The following is a 25291-nucleotide window of genomic DNA, read 5'->3' on the forward strand; positions in this document are numbered from 1 at the left end:
GGGTAGGTTTTATTTTTTTTCTCTGGTGCATTGGAAGTCTATTTAAAATAAATGTGGTACATTAAAACTACATACGGTAATGCACAGGCATTAATGGAGCACACCAAAGCTGACAGGAAAATAAGTCCTTGGTATTAACAGACACTTTTTTTTACAGTCACCCTCGTAGGTTAGTACATGCTGAGCAGTAAAAACACAAATTATAGGACAGTTTATTTTCAGAAATTTGGCAGCAAACAAACAGCATGTTAGTTTATAAATCTTATCTGTGAAGTATATAATGATATACACAGTTATGAAACAAAATACCTTTGCCTTGACAGAGTTTTTCTGGTTTTAAAGTTCGATCCACAGGAGGACCTATAATAAATGAATATAAACTATATATAATTAATGTAAAAAATATTTATTTTGTGTGTGTCTCACATTTAAAGTTGCAGCATCTTTTCACATTACATATAACAATAATAATGATTGGTTCAATTGACAGCGCAGTATTATACACTTTTTTCATATATCGTATTTATCGGCGTATATCGCGCACTATTTTCCCCTTAAAATAAGGGGAAAATCGTGGGTGCGCGATATACGCCGATAGCCGCTTCCCGCGCTCAGTTTGAAATCCTGCGCCGACATATACCGAGTGCAGTACACTTGGGTACATTCGGCTAGGCTCGGCTTCGCTTGTGCTCACGCATAAACGTCACAGAGCGTGAGCGCGAGCGAAGCCGAGCCTTGCCGAATGTACCCGAGTGTACTGCACTCGGTATATGTCGGCGGAGACATTCTAACTGAGCGCGGGAAGCGGGGACTCGACTTAAGGCGCGCGCTGGAGAAGCTGGGAGGACACCATCGAGGCCGCAGACGAACGCCGGACCGGACGATGGACGCTGGGAAGACACCAAAACTGTAAGTAATAAAATCATATAACATTTTTTTTTACAGGAATTTTCGGGGGCAACTTTAGGGGTGCGCGGTATACGCGGGAGCGCGTTATACCGCGATAAATACGGTATATATAATTTATGTATAATTTTATTATGCAGAATAATCTTCTAGGATTGTGAATTAAAAATGTATAACATTTTTAAAAAACAATAATGTCAGCATGACTACATGACTGGACTTCACTACTGTTATCTCCTGTGTTGACAGGATTTTGGGCTTGAGTTGATGGACACATGGGCCCATATTCTTAAACAAGTTCCGCCGGCGTATATAGAGATGCGCGGCGGAAGTGTAAAGATGCGCCGTCCTATCTATGCGCCGCAGTCACAGAACCAGATCCGCCAGAAACAAGGCTGCTCTCGTCTGTCTTAACTCGTTTAAGTGTACGCGGCGTAGGCGCATATTTCCGCTGAAGGCATCCTACGCGGCCATAGAATTAGTATTCAAATATGCAAATGATGTACATAAGCAGATTCCCAAACCTACGCGCGATCGGCGTAGGCTACGCGCTGTGCGCGTAAGACGAATGGCCGGCGGAAAGTTACCCCTCATAAAGCTCGGTTAACTTTGCTCCAGACCTGAGTAAGTCAGCTTGAAAGCAAATACAGCAGCACCATCCTGGACGAGCTGAGCAACCACACTTAGGACAACACATTCGTATGCCAACATGCCAGGGGCAGGCGAGGTCTTAGCACTACTAGTGTATGCAGAGGAAGAGGAAGAGGCGCGTAGAAGGAGGAGGGCACGTAGGAGGGCACGGGAGAGGGTATACCCACAGCGCATTAGCCTCTTTGGCATGGCTGATGTGGAGGTGTATCGCCGTTTCAGATTCAGCCTTGCTGCCATCCTGGAAATTACCAGAGCCCTGCAGGATGACATCACCAGCCCAACACACCGCTCACATGCAGTGCAGCCACTGGTGAAAGTCCTGGCAACATTGCATTTCCTGGCCACTGGTTCTTTTCAAAGAACAAGTGGAGACGTGATTGGGATATCACAAACCAGCATGAGCAGATGTGTGCACCAGGTTGTCCCCGCAATCCTCAGACGCATGTCCCACCACATCATCAGACCCACCCAGGAGGTCCAGCAGGCGAAGGTAATGCGTGAGTTCTGCCAAATTGCTGGATTCCCACGCACCATCGGGGCCATTGATTGCACCCATGTGGCAATACAGGCCCCCCATGAGACACAGCACATTTATGTGAATAGGAAGCACTGGCATTCCATCAATGTCCAGGTGATCGTGGATGCCCAAGGCCTCATATGGCACGTCCGTGCCAAACACCCAGGATCCAGCCATGACGGCTTCATCTACCGTCAAAGCGACATCCCAAGACAATTTGAAGAGAACGTGTATGGGGACAGCTGGCTGGTTGGTGAGTGACATGGATCTCAGGTATGACTGTCCCCCCCATGATGCAGACATCACGAGGGGCACATGCATGACTAACATCCTCCTGTCTTTTCCCTTCCAGGTGACTCTGCATATGCCCTGGGACCTCACATGATGACCCCATTCCGGAACCCCCAAATCCCAGGAGAGGAAAACTACAATAAAGCACATGCACGTACCCGTGGAGTGGTTGAGCGCACATTTGGCCTCCTCAAGTCACGTTTCCGATGCCTGGATAGGACTGGGGGTACCCTGCTGTATTCCCCAAATTTCGTGTGCCAGATAATCGCTGCATGTTGCATGCTGCACAACTTTGCAGTGAGAAAGGGCCTGGAGATTGAGCTACGTGATGACCTGACCCCCCAACCAGACATTACCCCCCTAACCGAGGGTACCCCGTCTTCTGAGGGATCAGCAGTCAGGAGATGTCTCGTGGAACGAATCTTTGAACGTTAAAAATACACATTAAACATTACACAATGAGAATGCACGCATGCACACCACTGTGGTCCCTAGCACACACACCCCACATGCACATCCCATTGGATTAGACCGAAGTACACCGCACGGTACTAAGGAGCAGCAACGCCGCGCCAAGGCTCCAATGATGTTGCTGTTCATTCATACACCTTTCACACGGACCTGGGGAGAACTTATCCCCAGCGACCGAGGGTGTCACCCCCCCACATTCACACACCATTCACACTGTGCTATGCACTACTTTGTGCAGCACAAAAAAATACAACAGCTCTTACTTAGAGCATAAATAAAAAAAATATCAAAAAGCTCTTACTTAGAGCATAAATAAAAAAATAAATAAAAAATCATACTTAGAGCATAAAGAAGCCCAAATAAATCACTGGCCCCGGCGCGGACTCCGCCTGGTGCCCAGGTTCCTGGCCCTCACTTGTCTGGGGGAGCCTCATTTGGGGGTGGTGGGGCATCAGGTGGAGGAGCCTCCCTCGGTGGATTAACATCCCCAGGTGCCTCCCTGGCTGGCTGTCTGCCCTCTAGAGCCACTGCTATACGGCTGAGCAGGGCCTCCTGGCATGCAGTCTGGGCCTGCACAGCCATCCGCAGGCCCCTGACCTCCCCCACAAGTTCGGCTGTGGTGGTTTGCAGCTCACCCAGACTTGTAATGGTGGCTGCAGAGTTTCCTGCCACATCCTGCAGAGCGTCGGGCACTGCTCCAGAGGAGGACAGGCTATTATTGAGCCGCCTCAACTCCTCCAAAATGTCCCCCATATGGCGGCTCTGCTGGTCCTGCTGCCTGGCCAGCTTTTCCTGCAGGACTCCTGCCACACCCCTGGTCTTATGGGTGGCCTTCCTGGGGACAGGAGTGCCTGGGGCCCTTGAATAGGGGGAGGGCCGTGAGGGGCTGGTGGTGAGGGGCATGGGACGGGAGGGGCTGGAGAGGGTAATGGAAGACCCTGAGGGGCTGGAGATTCGGTGGTGGTGTGATGTTCCGGGCATCTCATGTGAGTCGTCAAAAAATAAAATGACCTCCTGCACACTCTGGACCACCTCCTCTTCATTGCCCACCACCTCCTCATGGGCAATATCCTCCTCAACCACCTCCTGTGCGGAGGACTGGCCACTCCCCTCCAAAAAACCTGTAGGCTTCCCAGGGGGTCAGCCACTGTAGCAGGCTGCTGGGGGGACGGTGTTGGACGGACAGCAGAAGACGGCCCAGCTCCCTCCTGCACACCTGTGGATGACACAAAAAAATCCCATGTTGGTGGACCCACACACTTGTCACATGTCCCCCCCCCCCCCCAAACATGCTACACACCATATAGAAGATAAAACACACTTACCTGTCCTCATGGGCGGCTCACTGGAGTCATGGCCCTCCAGGCCCTCCACCTGCTCCCTCCGCAGGCATCTGGCAATAATTTCTTCCTCCTCTGACAGCCGGATCGGACAGGGTGGCCCACCTCCAGTGCCCCTGGCATGTTTGGCAATGGTGGCCATTTTATTTCTGACCACCCCCCGCAGGTCATTCATTTTTTTCATGATGTCCTGGGGGGTCCTCACCTCATGGCCAAGGGCATTGACCTGTGCCGTCACTTTGCGTAATATTTCGTCCTTTTTAATTTTGCTGGTATTGCCACTCTCAGCACCATGGAGCCTGGCATCAAAGCGCTCCATTGCTGAGATAATAACTTCCCTCTCAGCAGGGCTGAAGTTTTTTTTCCTGCGGTCTTTCCTTGGCATAGCAGCAGCAGCAAAGTGAAAACTCCAATAGGGAAATACAAGGGAGTCACTTTGCACTAGCTGGGCGGATGCTTGAAGCTTTTATACACTGGGCCGGCCCAACTCAGCATGGATTTACGCCTATTGTCATTGTGCGCATGCGCAGAGGGCGGAGCACGTCCGGCACATGCGCCGTTCGGTCTGGACATCATTTGCATGGGGTCACGGATCATTATAATGCTTCACGCCCACATCCCTCCTACCGTCACTTGCGCCTACTTACGCCAACACATTTAAGTTACGCCAGCGCAGCGTAGGACGCAGGTGGTTCGGGAATATGGTTCGACTCTCGCCAAGTTAAGCCGGCGGTGCGCATCGGAGATCCGCTCCGCCTCACTAAATATGCGCCGATCTACGAGAATATGGGCCATGCAGCTTACTTCTGGGTACATCATTCACCAGTTGGAGAATAGATTATGACTTCCAGCTTTTCTTCTTTGATATGGGAAAGGGGAACACCTTATACAATAAAACCTTGGATTGCGAGCATAATTCGTTCCAGAAACATGCTTGTAATCCAAAGCACTTGTATATCAAAGCAAATTTCCCCATAAGAAATAATGGAAACTCAAATGATTTGTACCACAACCATTTATTCATAGGTCCTTCAGTTTATAATCCATATAAAAAGATTATAGCAATGTGATAAGTTGTGCAACCAAAAAATATCCATCCACAAATGGAAGCCTCCACAAGGGGATTAGAAGCAAAATCCAGCAGGAGCTCCAGAGTACAGTAAAACCTTGGTTTGAGAGTAACTTGGTTTAAGAGCATTTTGTAAGACAAGCAAAATGTTTTAATAAATTTTGCCTTGATATGCAAGCGATGTATTGATATAAGAGTAGCGTCATGTCACAACTGAGTATAAAAAAGAAGAGAGGAGCCTCTAAGTGTAGCAATATGGTTACATTTAATGAAGGCACATCATTTAGCAACATTTTGCTACACTTAGAGGTGCCTCTCTTGTCTTTTATACCCTCTAAAAAAATGCTTTGATATACAAGTGCTTTGGATTACAAGCATGTTTCTGGAACTAATTATGCTCGCAATCCAAGGTTTTACTGTATAAAAGAGAAGAGAGGTGCCACTAAGTGTAGCACTATGTTGCTAAATGTTGTTCCCCCTATATTAAATGTAACAATAAATCCACTTAGAGGCGCCTCTCTTCTCTTTTATACTCAGTTGTGACAGGACGCTACTTGTATATCAAGCCATCGCTTGTATATCAAGTCAAAATGTATTAAACATTTTGCTTGTCTTGCAAAACGCTCTCAAACGAAGTTACTCTCAAACCAAGGTTTTACTGTAGCACAAAGTATGTCGCCCTCTCGTTCGTGATAGACGAGAGGGCGATCGTGATAGGCGGAACACTGAACACAGTGTTTTCTGGGAAACCGAGTGTTTCGCTTATCGCGAAACAGCACAAGGAGGAGCGAGATTTTTTAAAACTGCACGGGCCACCGTCTATGTCACAGACTCGGGTACACATATCGGATTCTGCAATGGGCACAGTGAGGTGAGGCTGCAATGGGCACAGTGAGGTGAGGATGCAATGGGCACGGTGAGGTCAGGCTGCAATGGGCACGGTGAGGTCAGGCTGCAATGGGCACGGTGAGGTCAGGCTGCAATGGGCACAGTGAGGTCAGGCTGCAAATGGGCACAGTGAGGTCAGGCTGCAAATGGGCACAGTGAGGTCAGGCTGCAAATGGGCATTGTTGACCCTTATTTCCGCTGCATTCTCACCCTCGGCTTATACTCGAGTCAATACGTTTTCCTTTTTTTTTGTGGTAAAATTAGGTCCTCGGCTTATACTTGGGTCGGCTTATACTGGATAATATGCGGTATGTGTGCGGCTTAAAACCTAACTCCAGCTAATATTTTATTTATTTTTGGTGTGAATTTTTCTCATATGCTTGTTTCTGTCTGGGACCCCATCGCAATGATTTTCCCTAATGTCCTGTCCTTGTGATCCCATTACAAGAAATTATGGGTCTGATTGTCACTTGGCTTAGTAGGCATTCTCAGGAAGTGAGGAAAAATGCCCCCCATATGTAAACAATCATGTCAGAGGATTTCACCCCCCCCCATCCAAAAATAAATAAAAAGCTGGATGTACATCCCGTACAGTACATGTGCAGATGTTTACACATGCCTGGTATTAACCTTGGCATCTAATATTATTATTATTATATTATTTAAAGCTAAGCCTTACATGAGATAACTGCTACGTGATCTTCAGCTGTAGTGTACCCCTGTGTCCTGAACTATGCTCCTTGTATGCTCTGCTGTACGTGCCACTGCTGACTTTGCTTTTATCTACGATTACCTGTTGCTGACCTTGGCCTGGTCCACTTAACCATGCTCTGTATGCTGATTGCTACTGCTCTGCTGTTTATTGACATTGGCCTGTGACTTCTCCTCATTGCCAACTAGTCATTCACCCTAGCTTGTCCTGTGACTAGGGCCGCCATCAGGGGGGTAAAGGCATTACACCTGTAGGGGGCCCGATGGTCCCCAGGGGCCCGGTTGCCCCCACCTTTTTTTTATTTATTTATTTTAGTTTAAATTTTTTTTTCATTTGACCCCCCCACCTTTAGAAATTAGCTTGACTTGTCCTGCTTATCATCTCGCGGGAGGAGAGAGAAGAGAAGAGATGACACTTTCGTTACCACAACCCCCCCGCTTATCTTGCGGCAGGAGAGAGGAGGGCCCCCCTCTCTGCTCCAGGGGGGCCCTGCCTAAAGCTGTGTAAGGGGCCCCAAAATTTGTGATGGCTGCCCTGCCTGTGACTGCATATTTCTATAACCTAGTGCTTCACCATCCACATACAGAGAGGTCTGAACTGGTTTCTGCTTCTACATCTGTTGTGTAACCTGTTAATCTATGAGTGTACATTATTCCAATTGCCATGGGTGTTGCATTATGGAAATTCACATCTGATGGTCTTTTGAGCTCCAGTCATACAACTTCCTATTGGCAATTAGGCCATTCCACCAAACCTGTACTACCCTAGCACCTTAAAAGGAGCTTGGGTTAGAGAAGCATCTTCAATCAACTACTTTTAAAAATAACTTAAAGGGTCACTAAAGGAAAACATTTTTTTAGCTGAAATGACTGTTTACAGGGTATAGAGACATAATAGTTAACTGATTCCTTTTAAAAATGATTAAAAATAGATAAAAATCAATCATATAATGTACCTCCTAGTTTCAGTTTCATTTTTGCATCTAGCTTAGTTTTTGCATGTTATTTGATGTGCTGGACAGACCCATAGAGCAGTATTGGTTTGAAAAAAATAAACTAGAATCTACCAGTACTGTGGTGACCAGGAAACAGACAACCAGGAAGTGTCCAGAACAGAGCAGAATTACAGCAACATAAGAGCAACAACGAACAATGAGGACATGAAACCAGGACTGCAGTAAGGTAAAGGAAGCTTAAATTTTTTTTTCCTTTAGTGACCCTTTAAGTTACATCTATCCAATTAGAGTATCCACAACAAACATACTGGCATTTAAAGTACATTTTAAAATGTACTTAATTGCTTGCAGTGTAATTTTATACCTTGAAATGGAACTGAATCCATCATTTTACTTTCTGATTCATAATCCTGCAAAGACAAAAACAAAACATCACTATTAAATAGGTAGCTGGGTAAAAATACGTCTCAAATAAATTGCTTTGATAATTTGAAATGAAAATATACTACTGAAGGAGCAAGGTCCTCTATCACCCTATGTGATAAAGGCCTTCCTCCCCCTGCTTCGGCTATTTCCCAACACATATATTTCATCATGCACGCTGCTACCTGAAAAACATTAAGGGACCCTATGTTTGCCCCTAATTAAAAGAGATGTATGTTTTTTTTTTGTTTAAGAATCATATTTACTCATTGGCACTTATGCCATTTCACCAACCATGTATCACCTTAAAAGTTGTGTTGGAGAAGCAAGAGAGGCCATCCTCATCGTCTCTTCAATCAGCTACTTAAAATAACTCTGATGCTGCAGCTGTCCCGTAGCGCCTCAAACACTGAGAACCAATCGATCGAACACCGCCGATCTCTCAGTTCTCACAGCTCCATGAGCAGAGAGCCAGAGACTGACAGTCACCAGCTCTCTGCTCTGGAGTGCTGGGCTGTCGAGGGGGCGGGAGCGACTGCCTCAGCCTCTCAATGGCTTGCTGAGAGGCTGAGCCAGGTGCCGGTCCAGGAATGTGGATGGATCTTGGCGGCATTGTCACGGCCTTGCTCAAGCCTACAGCGGCTCTGTAACATCAGCTGAGAGCGGGCAGAACTAACTGCACTCCTGTGATCCACAGGAGAAGTACAACCAAACGAGCAGTTAGGCTGTAATCAACCTGAACTTTTGTTTCCTCCCTTAGCGGAGAAGTGCTACAAATACTGTATATAGGTCAAATCACAAGCACAGAGTGATAACATACAGCGCACACCATAACACAACAAGACAGCATGTCCCCATGTGTACTCAGACCTATACTACAATTAGTCTAATAATAGCTGAGAATGCATTTTACAGGGTGATATGTACAATATCTCTAAAAAGTGAGTACACCACTCACATTTTTGTAAATATTTTATTATATCTTTTCATGTGACAACTCTGAAGAAATTACACTTTGCTACAATGTAAAGTAGTGAGTGTACAGCTTGTAAAACAGTGTACATTTGCTTTCCCCTCAAAATAACTGTCACATAACTGGTGGGCGAGCCTGATGTGTAGAGGAAGGCCTCTCGTACAGTCATGGGTCGTGGACCACTGATAGTGAGACAGCAGACCCAGGAACACAGCTGGGTAATAGGGTCTATGATCAGTCCAGAAGTTTGTACAGGTAGAAGCCAGGAACTCACGAGCGGGAACCAGACACAGTAAGTGACGGGCAAGCGAGATGGCAGACAGGCTGGCAGACTTGGCAAGAGACAAGTGGAGATGCACCACTGGAAGCAGAACTGGCGACAGGTTGGACAGCTGGAGCAGGGTCAGACAAGCCGGGTTGACAATAGGCAGGCAGATCAGGCATAGACAGCAGGCAGAGGCGTAGTCGGGTCATAGGCAGGCTTTGGCAACAGACGGTCAGATCAGGCAAAGGCAGAAGTGTAGTCGGGTCACAGGCAGGTTTAGGCAACAGGTGCCGAATAACAAGAACTGGAGGCAGGGATCAATCCATAGGAAGCCAGAGGTCAGGGCTGGAAGCAGGCAGAGGTATTCGAAAACAGGCCCGAATCAGTATAGGAAGTCACACACAGAAGTATCAGGATTCAAGTAAGCGCTGTAGACCAAGCAGCAATAGGTCAGTTTCACAGCTCTGTTTAAATAGAGGCGCCAGTTCCGGTGACAGGCAGGCGCACACACGTGCACGCGCATTAACAGAAGCACTCATGGCCGTTCTGAGCGTCCTTGGTTGGCGCATGAGCACAGGCGCGCCCTGGGTAACAGCAGCTGTACCTTGCAGACGTCTTTCCTGACAATAACTCAACCACTGGCAACAAAAGTGAGTACAGCCCTAAGTGAAAGGTCCAAATTGGGCACAATTAGCCATTTTTCCCTCCCCGGTGTCATGTGACTCGTTAGTGTTACAAGGTCTCAGGTGTGAGTGGGGAGCAGGTGTGTTACATTTGGTGATATCGCTCTCACACTGATGACTGGAAGTTCAACATGGCACCTCATGGCAAAGAACTCTCTGAGGATTTGAAAAAAAGAGTTGTTGCTCTACATAAAGATGGACTAGGCTATAAAAAGTTTGCCAAGACCCTGGAACTGAGCTGAAGCACGGTGGCCAAGACCATACAGCGGTTTAACAGGACAGGTTCCACTCAGAACAGGCCTCACCATGGCCGACCAAAGAAGATGAGTGCACATGCTCAGCTTCATATCCAGAGGTTGTCTTTGGGAAATAGACGTATGAGTGCTGCAGAGGTTGAAAGGGTGGGGAGTCAGTCTGTCAGTGCTCAGACCATACGCCGCACACTGCATCAAATTGGTTGGCATGGCTGTTGTCCCAGAAGGAAGCCTCTTCTAAAGATGATGCACGAGAAAGCCTGCAAACAGTTTGCTGAAGACAAGCAGACTAAGGACATGGATTACTGGAACCATGTCCTGTGGTCTGATGAGATCAAGATAAACTTATTTGGTTCAGATGGTGTCAAGCATGTGTGGCGGCAACCAGTTGAGGAGTACAAAGATAAGTGTGTCTTGCCTACAGTCAAGCATTGTGGTGTCATGGTCTGGGGCTGCATGAATGCTGCTGGAACTGGGGAGCTCCAGTTCATTGAGGGAACCATGAATGCCAACATGTACTGTGACATACTGAAGCAAAGCATGATCTCCTCCCTTCAGAGACTGGGCCGCAGGGCAGTATTCCAACATGATAACGACCCCAAACATACCTCCAAGATGACCACTGCCATGCTACAGAAGCTGAGGGTAAAGGTGATGGACTGGCCAAGCATGTCTCCAGACCTAAACCCTATTGAGCATCTGTAGGGCATCCTCAAACGGAAGGTGGAGGAGCACAAGGTCTCTAAAATCCACCAGCTTCATGATGTCGTCATGGAGGAGTGGAAGAGGACTCCAGTGGCAACCTGTGAAGCTTTGGTGAACTCCATGCCCAAGAGGGTTAAGGCAGTGCTGGAAAATAATGGTGACCGCACAAAATATTGACACTTTGGGCCCAATTTGGACATTTTAGGGGTGTACTCACTTTTGTTGCCAGCGGTTTAGACATTAATGGCTGTGTGTTGAGTTATTTTCAGGGGACAGAAAATTTACACTGTTATACAAGCTGTACACTCACTACTTTACATTGTAGCAAAGTGTAAATTTTTCAGTGTTGTCACATGAAATATAACAAAATATTTACAAAAATGTGAGGGGTGTACTCACTTTTGTATATGGGTAACAAAATGTCCTGTTCACTTTCACAGTACAACATTCCACACTGTCAAAAGTATATTAACCACATATGCCTCAATCTGTATTACTTCAAGTCATTTGAGCCAACGATGGAGTGGTGATCATGTAGACAGGGCCATATATCTGCCCCTTCCTTAGTGTAGTTAAATTCACCTCCTTGGACCCTGTGTAGCTATATACCGTGTTTCCCCGAAAATAAGACCGGGTCTTATATTAATTCTGGCTACAAAAAACACACTAGGGCTTATTTTCAGGGGATGTCTTATTTATTTATTTATGGTATGTACAAAAAAGTTTCTCCCCCTGTCAGCTCTGGAGTCAGCATTGTGAAATTCAGTAATCCCAAAAATAAACCTTTGTTTAAAGACCTTATAAAATGATGTAATCTATTCTGTAAAAAGATAATATCATATGCAGTGTGTCCCCTTGTGGAAAATACCTTATTTACAGTGCCGCTTGCCGCTCACGTGACCCGCTGGAGCTCTTCTTCCCTACTCCAAATACTGCAGAGGGAGGGGCCAAGATCCTCAATGACGTCAGCCCCACTCTGAGTACTGCAGTGGGTAGGGGCTTAATAAGGTTTTATTGAGAGAAAAAAAAACAGCTGACATTAGCCGGGAGGAGAGGAGAAGAGCTCCGGCGGGTCACGTGAGCACCCAGCAGTGCTGTAAATAGGGTATTTTCCACAACAAAGTTACAAAAGGGAGACACACTGCACATTATATAATCTTTTTACAGAACGGATTATATGTTTTTACAAGGACTTTAACTAGGGCTTATTTTTGGGGTAGGGCTTATATTGCAGCCATCCCAGAAACTCACGCTAGGTCTTATTTTCGGGGTAGGGCTTATTTTTGGAGAAACAGGGTAGTAGCACCCCTTCATCCAGTCACCTATTGACCTCTCTATGCATCTCTATTTTCCTGTGCAAACATGCAGCCAGCTTTCCACACCCTGCAGCCATTTATACCCCCCCCCCAAACTTTTTATAGATCTTCTATCAACCATCATCCCAGGCCCATCTCTACATTAAGACTCGCACCCTCCCCAATTCCCACTCAGGTGTGAAAAGTCACAGCTTGGCTGCTCTGTCTCACCAAGACAGCAACACTGAAGCCTCGTACACACGGCCGAGAAACTCGAAGGGCAAAACACATCGTTTTGCTCGTCGAGTTCCTTGTGAAGCCGCCGAGGATCTCGGGGAGCCAAATTTTCCCATTGCCGTCAAGGAAATAGAGAACATGTTCTCTTTTTGGCCCAACGAGATCCTCGGCGCTTTCCTCGTTGAAAAGTGTACACACGACCGGTTTCCTCTGCAAAAAAAAACAAAACGGCAAGCTTCTTGCTGGTTTTTGCCGAGAAACTCGGTTGTGTGTACGAGGCCTCATATATACGACAAGTTGTTTATTTCGTTATTGTTTTGTGTATAAAATGCATGTTTCTTGCTGTCAGTTCATGACACCATTGTATGAAATAACCTAACAAGACGTTGCCATCAATTTCAGACTGTATTAAATGAAAATACAATTATTAATAAAATAATTTAAACAAATTCATCATAATGAATGTAAAAATCACTATACAAATGATAAAACACAGTTAAAAATGATGTCAAATATCCGTCCAAAAAGCTTCTACACCAAAAATAAAATATACAAAAAAATAAACTGTCCAAAATTCATAGTTTCCCTTAACCACTTCCTTACTGGGCACTTCAACCCCCCTCCTGCCCAGACCAATTTTCAGCTTTCAGCGCTAACGCACTTTGAATGACAATTGCACAGTCATACTACACTGTACCCAAATTCAATTTTTATCATTTTTTTTCACACAAATAGAGCTTTGTGTTGGTGGTATTTAATCACTGCTGGGGTTTTTATTTTTTGCTAAAGAAAATTTTGAAAAATAAATAAATTATGTTTCATAGTTTGTTATAAAATTTTACAAACAGGTAATTTTTCTCCTTCATTGATATGCACTGATGAGGCTGCACTTGTGGGAACTGATAGGCTGCACTTGTGGGCACTGATAGGCTGCACTGGTGGGCACTGATAGGCACCGATGAGGCGTCACTGATGGGGACAGATATGGCGTCACTGATGGGGACAGATAAGGCGGCACTGATGGGGACAGATGAGGTGGCACTGATGGGCATAGATGCGGGGGGTACTGATGGGCACAGAAAAGGCGGTACTGATGGGCACAGATAAGGCGGCACTGATAGGTGTTTCCTGATAGGTACCACTGATGGGCACTGGTAGGTGGCACTTATGGGCACTGGTCGGTGACACTTATGGGCACTGGTAGGTGACACTTATGGGTGGCACTGGTAGGTGACACTTATGGGTGGTACTGGTCAATGGCACTGTGAGCACTGATGGGTGGCACTGTGGGCACTGATGTGTGGCACTGTGGGCACTGATGGGTGGCGCTGGAGGGCACTGGAAGGCCGCACTGTTGTGCCCTGCTAGGTGGCACTGGCAGGTGGCACAAATGAGTAGACGGCTGCTCTCCCTGATCGGGGCCGATGTTCCTTTAACAGCCTCCGGTGATCAGCTTTTTTTTCTCGTCACGCTATCAGCGTGAGGAGAAAAAATAGCCAGTTGCCGGCTCTCTTTATATCACATGATCAGCTGTCATTGGCTGATAGCTGATCACGTGGTCGGAAACGACCCCTTACTCCGATCTATGATCCAGAGAGTCTCATTCGGCTATTCAGGTCTGCGCTGCAGCTGTCTTTCGGCTATAGCGCAGGTCTGAAGAGGTTAAAATATACATATTGAATACATATATGGGACCCATTTTATATGCCAAAATTATTTAATTGAATATTTAATTTTGTATAGCCAGTGGTGACAGACAACAAATACAGATTTTTGTCCTCCATTGTAGCAGCAGTACAGCTTGGTCCGAAGTACTAGTCAACACAAACCCAGAATATTGATGGAACAATAAATAATATAAAAAGATGAACAATAACATGATGCACCTAATAACATGTCCTAATGTGCTGTCCTGTTTTGAGACAGACGACCAGTGTCTCCAGACCAGTGTCTCACCTGTCTGTGTGTTCTTTTTATCATGGTCATATGACATTAAACACTGAGGCCCGGATTCTCAAAGCACTTATGCCGACGTATCTTTATATATGCCGCGTAAGTGCACAGAAGCGCCATCGTATCTATGCGCCGGACTCTTAACCTCCCTGGCGGTATGATTATTTCAGAAAAAAGTGCTGAAAGCGGTACCATTATTTGCAAGGACATTTGGCGTTTTATATTGTAGGCCTGTAATTCTTAGGAATAACTCACTTAAATCTGACCAAACAAGAGTCTAGTAGGCATCCCGGGTATGACATTTTTTTAAAAACAAAATGATAAATTATAATATAATAAATAATTATAAATAATTATAACAAGTAATAATATAATTATAATAAAAATTATTCAATAATGTAATCAACTCAAAATCACTGAAATGTGCTCAGTTGCAGAATTGTCGCTGTCATTACTTTTATTTTTTTATGAGGAATTTCCCCACAAATCGCTATCGCACAATTCTGCAAGTGATTATAATTTATTATCGCTGTTTTCTAGCTGCTCTAAAACCATTTTTGACATAAAGGGACACTTTTGGTTGCTATGGACAATCTACAGTTTGCAGGGAGAAAGAAACGTTTTTATTATATAAAAGACATGTAGGACAGACCACTAGGGACAAAGGGGTGTATTTTTTACATACAGTACTGTTATCTATAAGATTACAGTATACTGTATGTATTGTGTTTGTTTACGTTTTTGAATTTGGCGCTGTTCTCCGCCCCCGTGCGTCGTAACGTCGCAGGGAACGGAGATCGGCGGCACAGGAGGACACTGTGTGAATCGAGCGAGGTCCCGCTCGCTCACACAGCGCGGTGGCATCGCTGGATCCAGGGACAAGGTAAGTAACTTTGTCTCTGGTTGCAGCGAGGCAAGCCAGAGTCTGGCTCGGGGATACCGCTTTTGGTATAAAAATCTCACCCCGAGCCAGACTCGGGAACACCACTAGGAAGGTTAATGCAAAACACGCCTGAAATGTGGCTTCATCCGACCGACGTAAGTTCCCTACACCGTCGGAGCCTGGGCGCATATTTACGCTGGCCGCAAGGGGCGCTTCCATTGATTTACGCATTGAATATTCAAATGACCGAGATACGCCGATTCACGAACGTACTTGTGCCCGTCGCAGTAGTATACGCCGTTTATGTAAGGCGTACCCCCGGCGTAAAGTTATTCCACCTATTGGAGGCGCATCCCATGCAAAGGTATGGACGACGGAACAGCCGTCATATTTTACGTCGTTTACGTAGTAGTACCTGAATGGGGCTGGGCGTAGGTTACGTTCAGTGATTCGACGTATCTTAGGCGTTAGGTCTGACGTGATTCTGAGCATGCGCACTGGGAAGCGTCCACGGGACGGCGCATGCGCCGTTCGTTCGGCCCTTCATTTGCATGGGGTCACGCTTCATTTAAATGCATCACGCCCACACTCCACCTACTTTGAATTAGGCGGGCTTACGCCGACGGATTTAAGTTACGCCTGCGCAACGTTGGGAGCAAGTATTTTGAGAATACTGTGCTCGCGGCTTTACACTACGTCGGCGTATCGTATATTCCATACGCTACGCCAGCATAACTATGCGCCCAGGTATGGGAAATCTGAATTTCCAGTGGTGCCGGTACTTCTATGTACTTTTGTGGTTCGTTTCTGGATGTGGGAGGGACATCCTGAGCCAGAGCACCTGGACTAGGTGTGCCACCGTCTATCTCATTATTTGGCTTTTCGGTGTGATTTTGTGTTACATAATATTAAGTGTTGTTGTACATCCCTTTTACCGTATTATTTAGAAAATCTAGTACATTTGTCCTTACTTTCCTACTGCAGTGGTTCGGAGGGTTAATCTGTGAAATAAATCTTGGTGGAGCTCTGTGGTCCATTCTGGAATGTTTTTGATCTGCGTGAAAACATAAATATTACCTGGTGTGAAAGTTTTAGAGTATTTCTGACATACTGAAGGTCATCTCTGAATGCAAGATCACAGAAGGTGGCCAAAATAATGGAAACACTATGTTAAACATTTGATACCTTTTAACTAACCAAGTCACACGGTTACAAACACAGCGGCAAAGGTGAATAATTTTAGACAAATTACCAGTTTTTGCCAAATATTAAAGTTGAGGTTCCCCCTAAAATTTTTTTCTAACAATACATTCGGAAGACTGCTTACACTGCGGGTAGGCTGCCTTTTTTTCTTTTTCCGTTTCATCCCTCGGCTTCCGGGTATGATTCTTGTGGGGCTGGGCGTTCCTAGTTGATTGATGATCCTCCGACCGACGCATACTTGACGTCACGACTTTCCGAAAGAAGCCGAACGTCGCTGCGCAGGCACCGTATAGAGCCGACTCTATATGGCGCCTGCGCAATGACGTTCGGCTTCTGTCGGAAAGTCGTGACGCGCAGTATGCGCCGGTCGGAGGAACGTCAATCAACGAATCATACCCGGAAGCCGAGGGATGAAACGGCGATATCGAGGTATGTACGAAAAAAAAAAAAAAAAAAAGCCAGCCTACCCGCAGTGTAAGCAGTCTTCCGAATGTATTGTTAGAATTTTTTTTTTAGGGGGAACCACCCCTTTAAGTAGTGTGCAATAGGAGTATCTAGAAGTGGTTGCTAATGCTGTCTGCGTGTGAACAGCTGCAGCTGTCAGAGTTTTACTCTGTACAAATCTATGTCTGCCACTGCTGCTGTTCGTATGCAATCACTCATCTGGGTGACTACATGTGAATGGAGCCTCCGCCTGACCCTGGACGCAGTCAGTGTGCTTCCAGATTTGGAATTTATGCTGAGTTTGGGCCACACACAAATAGGCCGCAGCTAATCAGCCCATTTGTGTTCGGCCATACTACACAGGGGTTGAGTTATTAAAGACAAATACAGGTATACCCCACTTTTACATACACAATGGGGTTTATTTACTAAAGCTGGAAAGAGAAAAATCAGGCTCCAGGTTGTTCAATTAAGCTTTGGTTATAAAACCTGAGGTGATTGTAGCTGTATTAGTGCAATTGTGACAGAGAAAAAAAAAATTCAGGACAGGCTTTCGGGGTGTGTCCCCTTCTTCAAGGTCCAAGCAGTACTGATTCACAAATGTTTTAGCAGACTGTAAAAACAAACAAGAAAAAAAAAGAACACACAATCTCTGAGAGCCGGTTTACACTGGGGCGACTCGTCAAGCGCCTCAGCCGCCTGACAAGTCGTGTCTCATTCTATTCAATAGAACCGTTCTAATAGGAGCGACGCAAGTCGCTCGGACTTAGAAAAAGGTTCTTGTATGACTTTGGGGGCGACTCGGGGCGACTTGCATTGACTTCTATACAGAAGTCATTTTGCAAGTCGCCTCTGAAGTCATCTTCAGGACGCCTTGCCGAGTTGCCCCCGAAGTTGTGCCGCCCCAGTGTGAACCGGCTCTGAGGGAAAAGAAAAAAAAAGAAAAGAAAAACAAACAAATACAAATCAATGGTAATAAAGCTAGCAGCAGAGCTAGTGAGATAAGACAGAGGTAGAGCTATAGACTGGAGGGGGTCGTAAAACTGTAGTATAATGGGTAAGGAATCCAATATCTAAATGTAGGCAATTATTTTTTGTGTCAAAAAATAATTAATTATCACTGGCAGTGTGTGTGATAGGTTCTCTCTCATGTCACGCTGCCCCGATGGCCCCTCCCCTCTTCTAGTCAATCCCCATTTGCTTGTGGCATCATCTGGGATGGACTAGAAGAGAGGCGAGGCCGCTGGGGCAGCGTGACATGAGAGAGAACTTATCACAGATGCTTCCTGCATACTGACTGTCAGGTAAACGCTGTGCCCCAATGTGCTCCAATATGCCCCAATGTGCACTAATATGCCCCGATGTGCTCCAATATGCCCCGATGTGCTCCAATATGCTCTGATGTGCGCCAAGTGCCCTGTGCCCTGATGTGCAATGTGTCCTGATGTCCCGTGCCCTGATGTGCTGTGCCCTGATGTACTGTGACCTGTGCCCTGATGTGCTGTGCCCTTTACCCTGATGTGGCCTGGTGTGCTGTACCCTGATGTGCTATGCCCTGATGTTCACTGTGCCCTCATGTGCCCTGATGTGCACTGTACCCTGATGTGTTGTGCCCTGTGCGTGCGTGCGCGCCGGGGCCGGGGGAGGGCGTCAAAATGCACCTTCGCCTGAGTTGTCAAAAATCCTTGCACCGGCCCTGCACATGTCCCAGGAAGCTGAAGGACCATTCACAAAGTGAATGCACATGCACAGTGGGGAGTGAATGAACTTGCATATGCACAGTGGGGAACTGACTGTGGTTCCTTAACTGGCCCCATATCCAAGATGGCAGCACCAGGGACCTGCAGAGCTCAGAAGAACTGGCTGCAGAAAGACATTGCTGGACCTCATTTTTTAAAGTCGGCAGAGTATTTGTAGCTTCTGACTTTTTAAGAACTAAAAACAAACTGAAGTTCCTGTATCTATAGGCATAGGTTAGACCCTCCGTCAAACTTTTATTGCTGCCATTGTCACCAAGAAAGAAAGTGAAGGTAATTCCAACATTTTACAGTTGTCACCAGAATAGTAGGTAAGAAGAAATCTTCCATTGGGGACACCTGTATCAGGGACATGGAAGAAGAGAATCCCCCTCACTTTGGGGTATTTTCTCTAACTAAGGCCCCTTTCACATTGGGGCGTTTTTCGGGAGTTATTCAAGCGTTTTTCAGTCGCTTTGGTGTTAAAAAAAAGCCTGTAAAGCGCCTGAAAGAAGCCTCATTTGCAATCCCAATGTGAAAGACCGAGTACTTTCAGAGCCCTTTCACACTGCCAGCGCCCAAAAAACACTGGTAAAGCACCGCTAAGACCCTAAAGTTTTAGGGCGTTTTTGCAGTGCCTCAGTGTGAAAGGGTAAGGCGTTTTTACAGCGCTTTCAATTCATTTCAATGGAGAGGGGCATTTTTGGAGCGTTTTTTTCAGCGCCCAAAAGCTGCTCCAAAGATGCTGCTTGCAGGACTCAGTGTGAAAGGGTCCATTGAGATGCACGAAGAGCGTTTTAATAGCGCTATTTTTAATGCTAAAACGCTGTAAAAACGCTTCAGTGCGAAAGGGGTCTTACTGTTGCATCATGGAGAATTTTCTCTAGTGATACACAGGTTGGAAAAAAATAACTGCCAGGAGTTTTTCCAAAACAATACAAATATTTTGGCTATTTGCACTTTACGCCCACCGCACATTACTATCTGACTGTAAAATTTTCCATTAGATCTACCAAAACGTAGTACAATAAGGTCACCAGATTTTTCAAATAAAATCCGGGCAATATTGGTTTTCTTACTAGTAATGGTGGCAATCGGCGACTCTCTGCCCACCGCCGCCCGCCTCACAGCCTGTCAAGTCTTACTCTCCGGGCCCCCGGCTACTACTGGGTGGGGATCGGAGGAAGATCACTCCGCCAGGGAAGGCAAGGAGATAAGCAGGCGGTTGGCCGGGACTTGAGCGAAGACAGAAGAACATGCGAGCGAAGCTGAATGGGCATGCACCCGAAACTTAAGAAATATTCCCTCTGCTCCGACCAGCACATGATCATCAGAAAGGTGCACAGATAATGGAAAAAAATACACCCCCCTAAGCTAGAATGAGCAGGAGAGCGGGGTGTGTAATTCAGATTATTTTTTTAATTCTGCACTGACTGGGCCAGATTCACAAAGAGATACGCCGTCGTATCTCTGAGATCCGACGGTCGGATCTATGCGACTGATTCATAAGAATCAGTTACGCATAGATCTCCCTTAGATCCGACTGGTGTAAGTGACTTACACCGTCGGATCTTAGGCTGCAATATCCTGCCGGCCGCTAGGTGGCGCTTCCATATTATTACGCGGGGAATATGCAAATTCCGATTTCCGCCGATTCAGAAACGAACGCCCGCCGTCGCTTTTTTTTTACGTCGTTTGCGTTCGGCTTTTTCCGGCGGATAGTTACCCCTGCTATATCGTTCCCGCGCCGAGTTTCAAATTTTTACGCCGTTTGCGTAAGTCGGTCAGGAATACGGATGGCCGGAATTACGTTGCCGCCAAAAACAATGACGTCCTAGCGACGTCATTTGGAGCATGCGCACTGGGAAATATCGCCGGCGGCGCATGCGCAGTTAAATCGGCGCGGGAACGCACCTGATTTAAATTGTACACTCCCCCTAGCCATGGAATTTGAATTCCGCCGAGGGAGTTACGATCCGCCGGCGCAAGTTTGGAGGTAAGTGCTTTGTGAATACTGCACTAGCCTCGCAAAAGTGCGCCGGCGGATCGTAAATCACATAGATTACGCGGATCTAAAGATCAGCTAATCTATGTGAATCTAGCCCACTGTCTTTGAAATTGCCCCAGCCTCTGTTCAAATTCAATTCGGGGACAAAACCTGGGGATGTCTGGTCACCCTATAGTACAAGGCCTGCCTGACTGGACAGTTAAGGTAGGTCCTCACGTTTAAAAGTTTTTGGTAATTATAAAATTGATTGTGAAAGGATCTAAAGATGGCAATTTTTTTTTTTTTTTACAAATGATCCCAAATTTAAGCACTGTAAAAAAAAAAAGATTGTAGATTGTTTGTGTATTACAACTTTCTATTGGCCGAGGGAAGGGATTGAAGGAAATTACCTATTTGCACTATATAAATAAATGAAATGAATAGTCACTAAAACATGAGTAATGAAAAAAAAATATGAGATTGTAAAAAAATAAATAAAAATAAATAAATACATAAACAAAGGTACCCAACTGAAGCCACTTTTTATTACCTCTGACTGACTGTGACTCCTTAGGGCGAGGGTTAATAATCTGCCAAAATAATAAAACAATAAATAATACAATAAAAAAATATTAAAACTCCTACAAAAGTTGTCATGAAAGAAATATATTTGTTACGGCAGAGCTTGGCTTCTAGACATGACATTTGCCTGACTGCCAGGTTGAACCTCTTTCTTTAATACTTTCAATCCCATGGAACAGGTATCTCTGATTTTCCTGATCTACATATTTGTTAATATAAGGTTAGTTAGTTATAGGGCAGGGGTGTCAAACTCAATTTCATTGTGGCCCACATCAGCATTATGATTGCCCTCAAAAGGGACATTTTATCTGCAAGATTAGATGTCCAGTGCATCCCCTCCCCTTACATTACATGTCAAGAGCCACTGCACCAGAAGTTGAGTCCCCCACTTTCCCTTACATCGCAGTGTACCCCCCTTTCCTTATGCTGCTGATGGGAAGAAGCTGGATGCATTGCTTGAAAGCAGAAAGTAAGGGTCTGGAGGAGGACTAGAGGAGGGCTGGAGCTCTCCGGCAGCTGCAGGAGGGGTACGAGGGCCAAATGAAATGGCCTGGAGGGCCGGATTCGGCCCGCGGGCCTTGTGTTTGACACCTGTGTTATAGGGTCTTGAGAAACACTGCCGTTGATTAACCACTTGGGATCCGCGCTATGGACAAAAGACGTCCACAGCGCGGCTCTCAAGTGCCGAGTGGATGTCTTTAGACGTCCTGTTGTTGTCTTTCCCCATGCGCGCCGATGCGTGTGCCTGGCGGTCACGATGTCCGCCGGGTACACGCGATCGTCGGTTACAGCAGGGACATGGAGCTCTGTGTGTAAACACAGAGCTCCACGTGATGTCAGGGAGAGAGGAGACCGATCTGTGTCTCTTGTACATAGGGACACAGCATCGGTCACCTCCCCCAGTCACCCCCCTCCCCCCACACAGTTAGAGCACACCCAGGCTACACATTTAACCCCTTCCTCACTCCCTAGTGTTAACCCCTTCACTGCCAGTCACATTTATACAGTAATTAGTGCATTTTTATAGCACTGATCGCTGTATAAATGTGAATGGTCCCAAAATTGTGTCAAAAGTGTCCGATACGTCCGCCGCAATATCGCAGGTCTCACAAAAAAATTGCAGATCGCCGCCATTACTAGTAAACAAAAAAAAAAAAATCATAAATCTATCCCCTATTTTGTAGGCGCTATAACTTTTGCGCAAACCAATCGATAAACGCTTATTCCGATTTTTTCTTAACAAAAATATGTAGAAGAATACGTATCGGCCTAAACTGAGGGAAATTTTTTTTTTTTTTTAAATGGGATATTATTATAACAAAAAGTAAAAAATATTGTGTTTTTTTTTCAAAATTTTCTGTCTTTTTATGTTTATAGCGCAAAAAATAAAAATCGCAGAGATGATCAAATACCACCAAAAGAAAGCTCTATTTGTGGGGAAAAAATGATAAAAGTATAATTTGGGTAGCGTCATTCAAAATGCGTCAGCGCTGAAAGCTCAAAATTGGTCTGGGCACGAAGGGGGTTTAAGTGCCCAGTAATGAAATGGTTAAACTACATTAGAAAATTGTTCCAGATACAAGTCCCATTTAGTGCACCTACCTACTGCCTGCTTCATATGTTATGTACTTTTTTCATGAATTACACCAATATCCCTACAAACATGTGCAGTGGCCCACCTCTATACTGTTTGTTAATAAAATTCAGTGACCTGAAAGATTTGAAAGCCAAAAAGACAGATTTACTAGCGAAGTATTAAAGCGTATTTTTACGATTTGGTACTGTGTCGCTTTAACTGACAATTGCGCGGTCGTGCGACGTGGCCCCCAAACAAAATTGGCGTCCTTTTTTTCCTCACAAATAGAGCGTTCTTTTGGTGGTATCACCTCTGCAGTTTTTATTTTTTGTGCTATAAACAAAAATAGAGCATCAATTTGGAAAAAAATTCAATATTTTTTACTTTTTGCTATCATAAATATCCCCCAAAAATATATAAAAAAACATATTTTTTTCCTCAGTTTAGGCCGATACATATTCTTTTATCTATTTTTGGTAAACAAAATCACAATAAGTGTTAATCGATGTTAATCGATTGGTTTGCGCAACATTTATAGTGTTTACAAAATAGGGGATAGTTTTATTGCATTTTTATTAATATTTTTTTTTTTACTACTAATGGCGGCGATCAGCGATTTTTTTCGTGACTGCGACATTATGGCGGACACATCGGACAATTTTGACACATTTTTGGGACCATTGTCATTTTCACAGCAAAAAGTGCTCTAAAAATGCATTGTTTACTGTAAAAATGACAATTGCAGTTTAGGAGTTTACCACTAGGGGGCACTGTAGGGGTTAAGTGTGACCTCGTATGTGTGACGTCAGTGATCGTCTTTCCCTATATCAGTGAACAGACGATCAGTGAGACTGCCACAATGAAGAACGGGGGAAGGTGTGTTTACACACACCTCTCCCCGTTCTTCAGCTCCGGTGACCGATCGTGGGTCCGCGGGTCCCGCCATGGAGCTTCGGACCGGGTCACGAGTGTGCCGCCGGCAGTGTGCTCGCGACCCCATGGCTGGGCTTAAAGAGACACCTACAGGTACGTGATTGTGCCCAGCCGTGCTATTCTGCCAACGTATATCGGCGTGAAGGGATCCTTAAGGCTGCATTCACACCTAAGCGACAGCCGCGTTCGTGTGTAGCGGCAGATTTGCCGCGATTACAAATGTTTCAATTTTTTTTTTTTTTTCCTAAAGTATTCCCATTGCTGTCTATGGGAAAACGCGCCTGTCGCGTGAAAAAAAGGGTCCGGGACTTTTTTTCAGGCGACAGGCGTTGCGCGTCTATGAGATGTGAACCATCTCCATAGACGGCAATGGGAATTCTCCCCTCTAGCGACAGAAGCGTCCCGCGTCGGGCGTTTTGTCGCTTAGGTGTGAATGGGGTCTAAGTGGTTAAAAAGCCAGCAGCTACAAATACTGCAGCTACTGACTTTTAAAAAATGGACACTTACCTGTTCAGCGCGCCCACGATGTCAGCAGACAAGGCTGAGCAATCGATCGGTCCTCGGCTGCTTCCGCCGCCATCCTGGGTAAGGGAATCAGGAAGTGAAGCCTTGCTGTTTCACTGCCCGGTTCCCTACTGTGCATGCGCGAGTATCACGGCGCGCCGTCACTGGTCCCCGCACTCTGCTGGGAAGAGTGGTTCCCAGAAGACACCGGAGGGGGGGAAGGTTCCAAAAAGTTCACTTTTTGTGTGAACCTCTGCTTTAAGCCTCAGGCCGCGTACACACGTCCGAGAAACTCGACAGGCGAAACACATCGTTTTCCTCGTCGGGTTCCTTGTTCGGCTGTCAAAAAACTAGTCGAGCCAAATTTTTCCATTGCCCGTCGAGGAAATAGAGAACATGCTCTCTTTTTGGCCCAACGAGTTTCCTGACGAGTTTCTCGGCGAAAAGTGTACACACGACCGGTTTTCTTGGCAGAATACGTCTTCCATCGAGTTTCTTGCTGAGAAAACCGGTCGTGTGTACGGGGCCTTACACACACGATCGGACTTTGAACAAACTTTTCCGTGGATTTTTGTTCGAAGGGCGTTGGCGGTGAACTTGGTATGCATACACACGGCATGGTAGCCCCCAACATTGCCCATATGACATGATAAGGCATGAACACACGGACTGCCCTTCTCAGTGCTTTTTTTTTTACCTTTGTTCTTCTATTAATGTGAACATGGCTGGTAGCAGCAATCATCTGTTCTTCTGTAGACATTGGGCTGTTCGTGTCTGCTCCAAAACATCTTTTATCTGGAACACAATGATGGACAATTACCGCTAAAAGAACAATTACAGAACATTTTCATAATA

At 45.7% G+C, this 25291-nt stretch overlaps 1 protein-coding gene across 1 annotated transcript in view; it reads right to left on the reverse strand.

Moving 5' to 3' along the window:
• LOC120943118 overlaps positions 1–25291 on the reverse strand; it is an 89559-nt gene that overhangs the window by 31046 nt on the left and 33222 nt on the right. Inside the window, exons 4-8 of the mRNA XM_040356241.1 lie at positions 25134–25231; positions 21392–21431; positions 16443–16525; positions 8165–8210; positions 310–360 (exon numbers count right to left, since the gene is read on the reverse strand). Coding sequence (XP_040212175.1) covers positions 310–360; positions 8165–8210; positions 16443–16525; positions 21392–21431; positions 25134–25231 — 318 coding nt within the window. The remainder of the gene's footprint in view (positions 1–309; positions 361–8164; positions 8211–16442; positions 16526–21391; positions 21432–25133; positions 25232–25291) is intronic.

The sequence above is a fragment of the Rana temporaria genome, chromosome 1 (genome assembly GCF_905171775.1).
Source record: "Rana temporaria chromosome 1, aRanTem1.1, whole genome shotgun sequence".
NCBI lineage: Eukaryota > Metazoa > Chordata > Amphibia > Anura > Ranidae > Rana > Rana temporaria.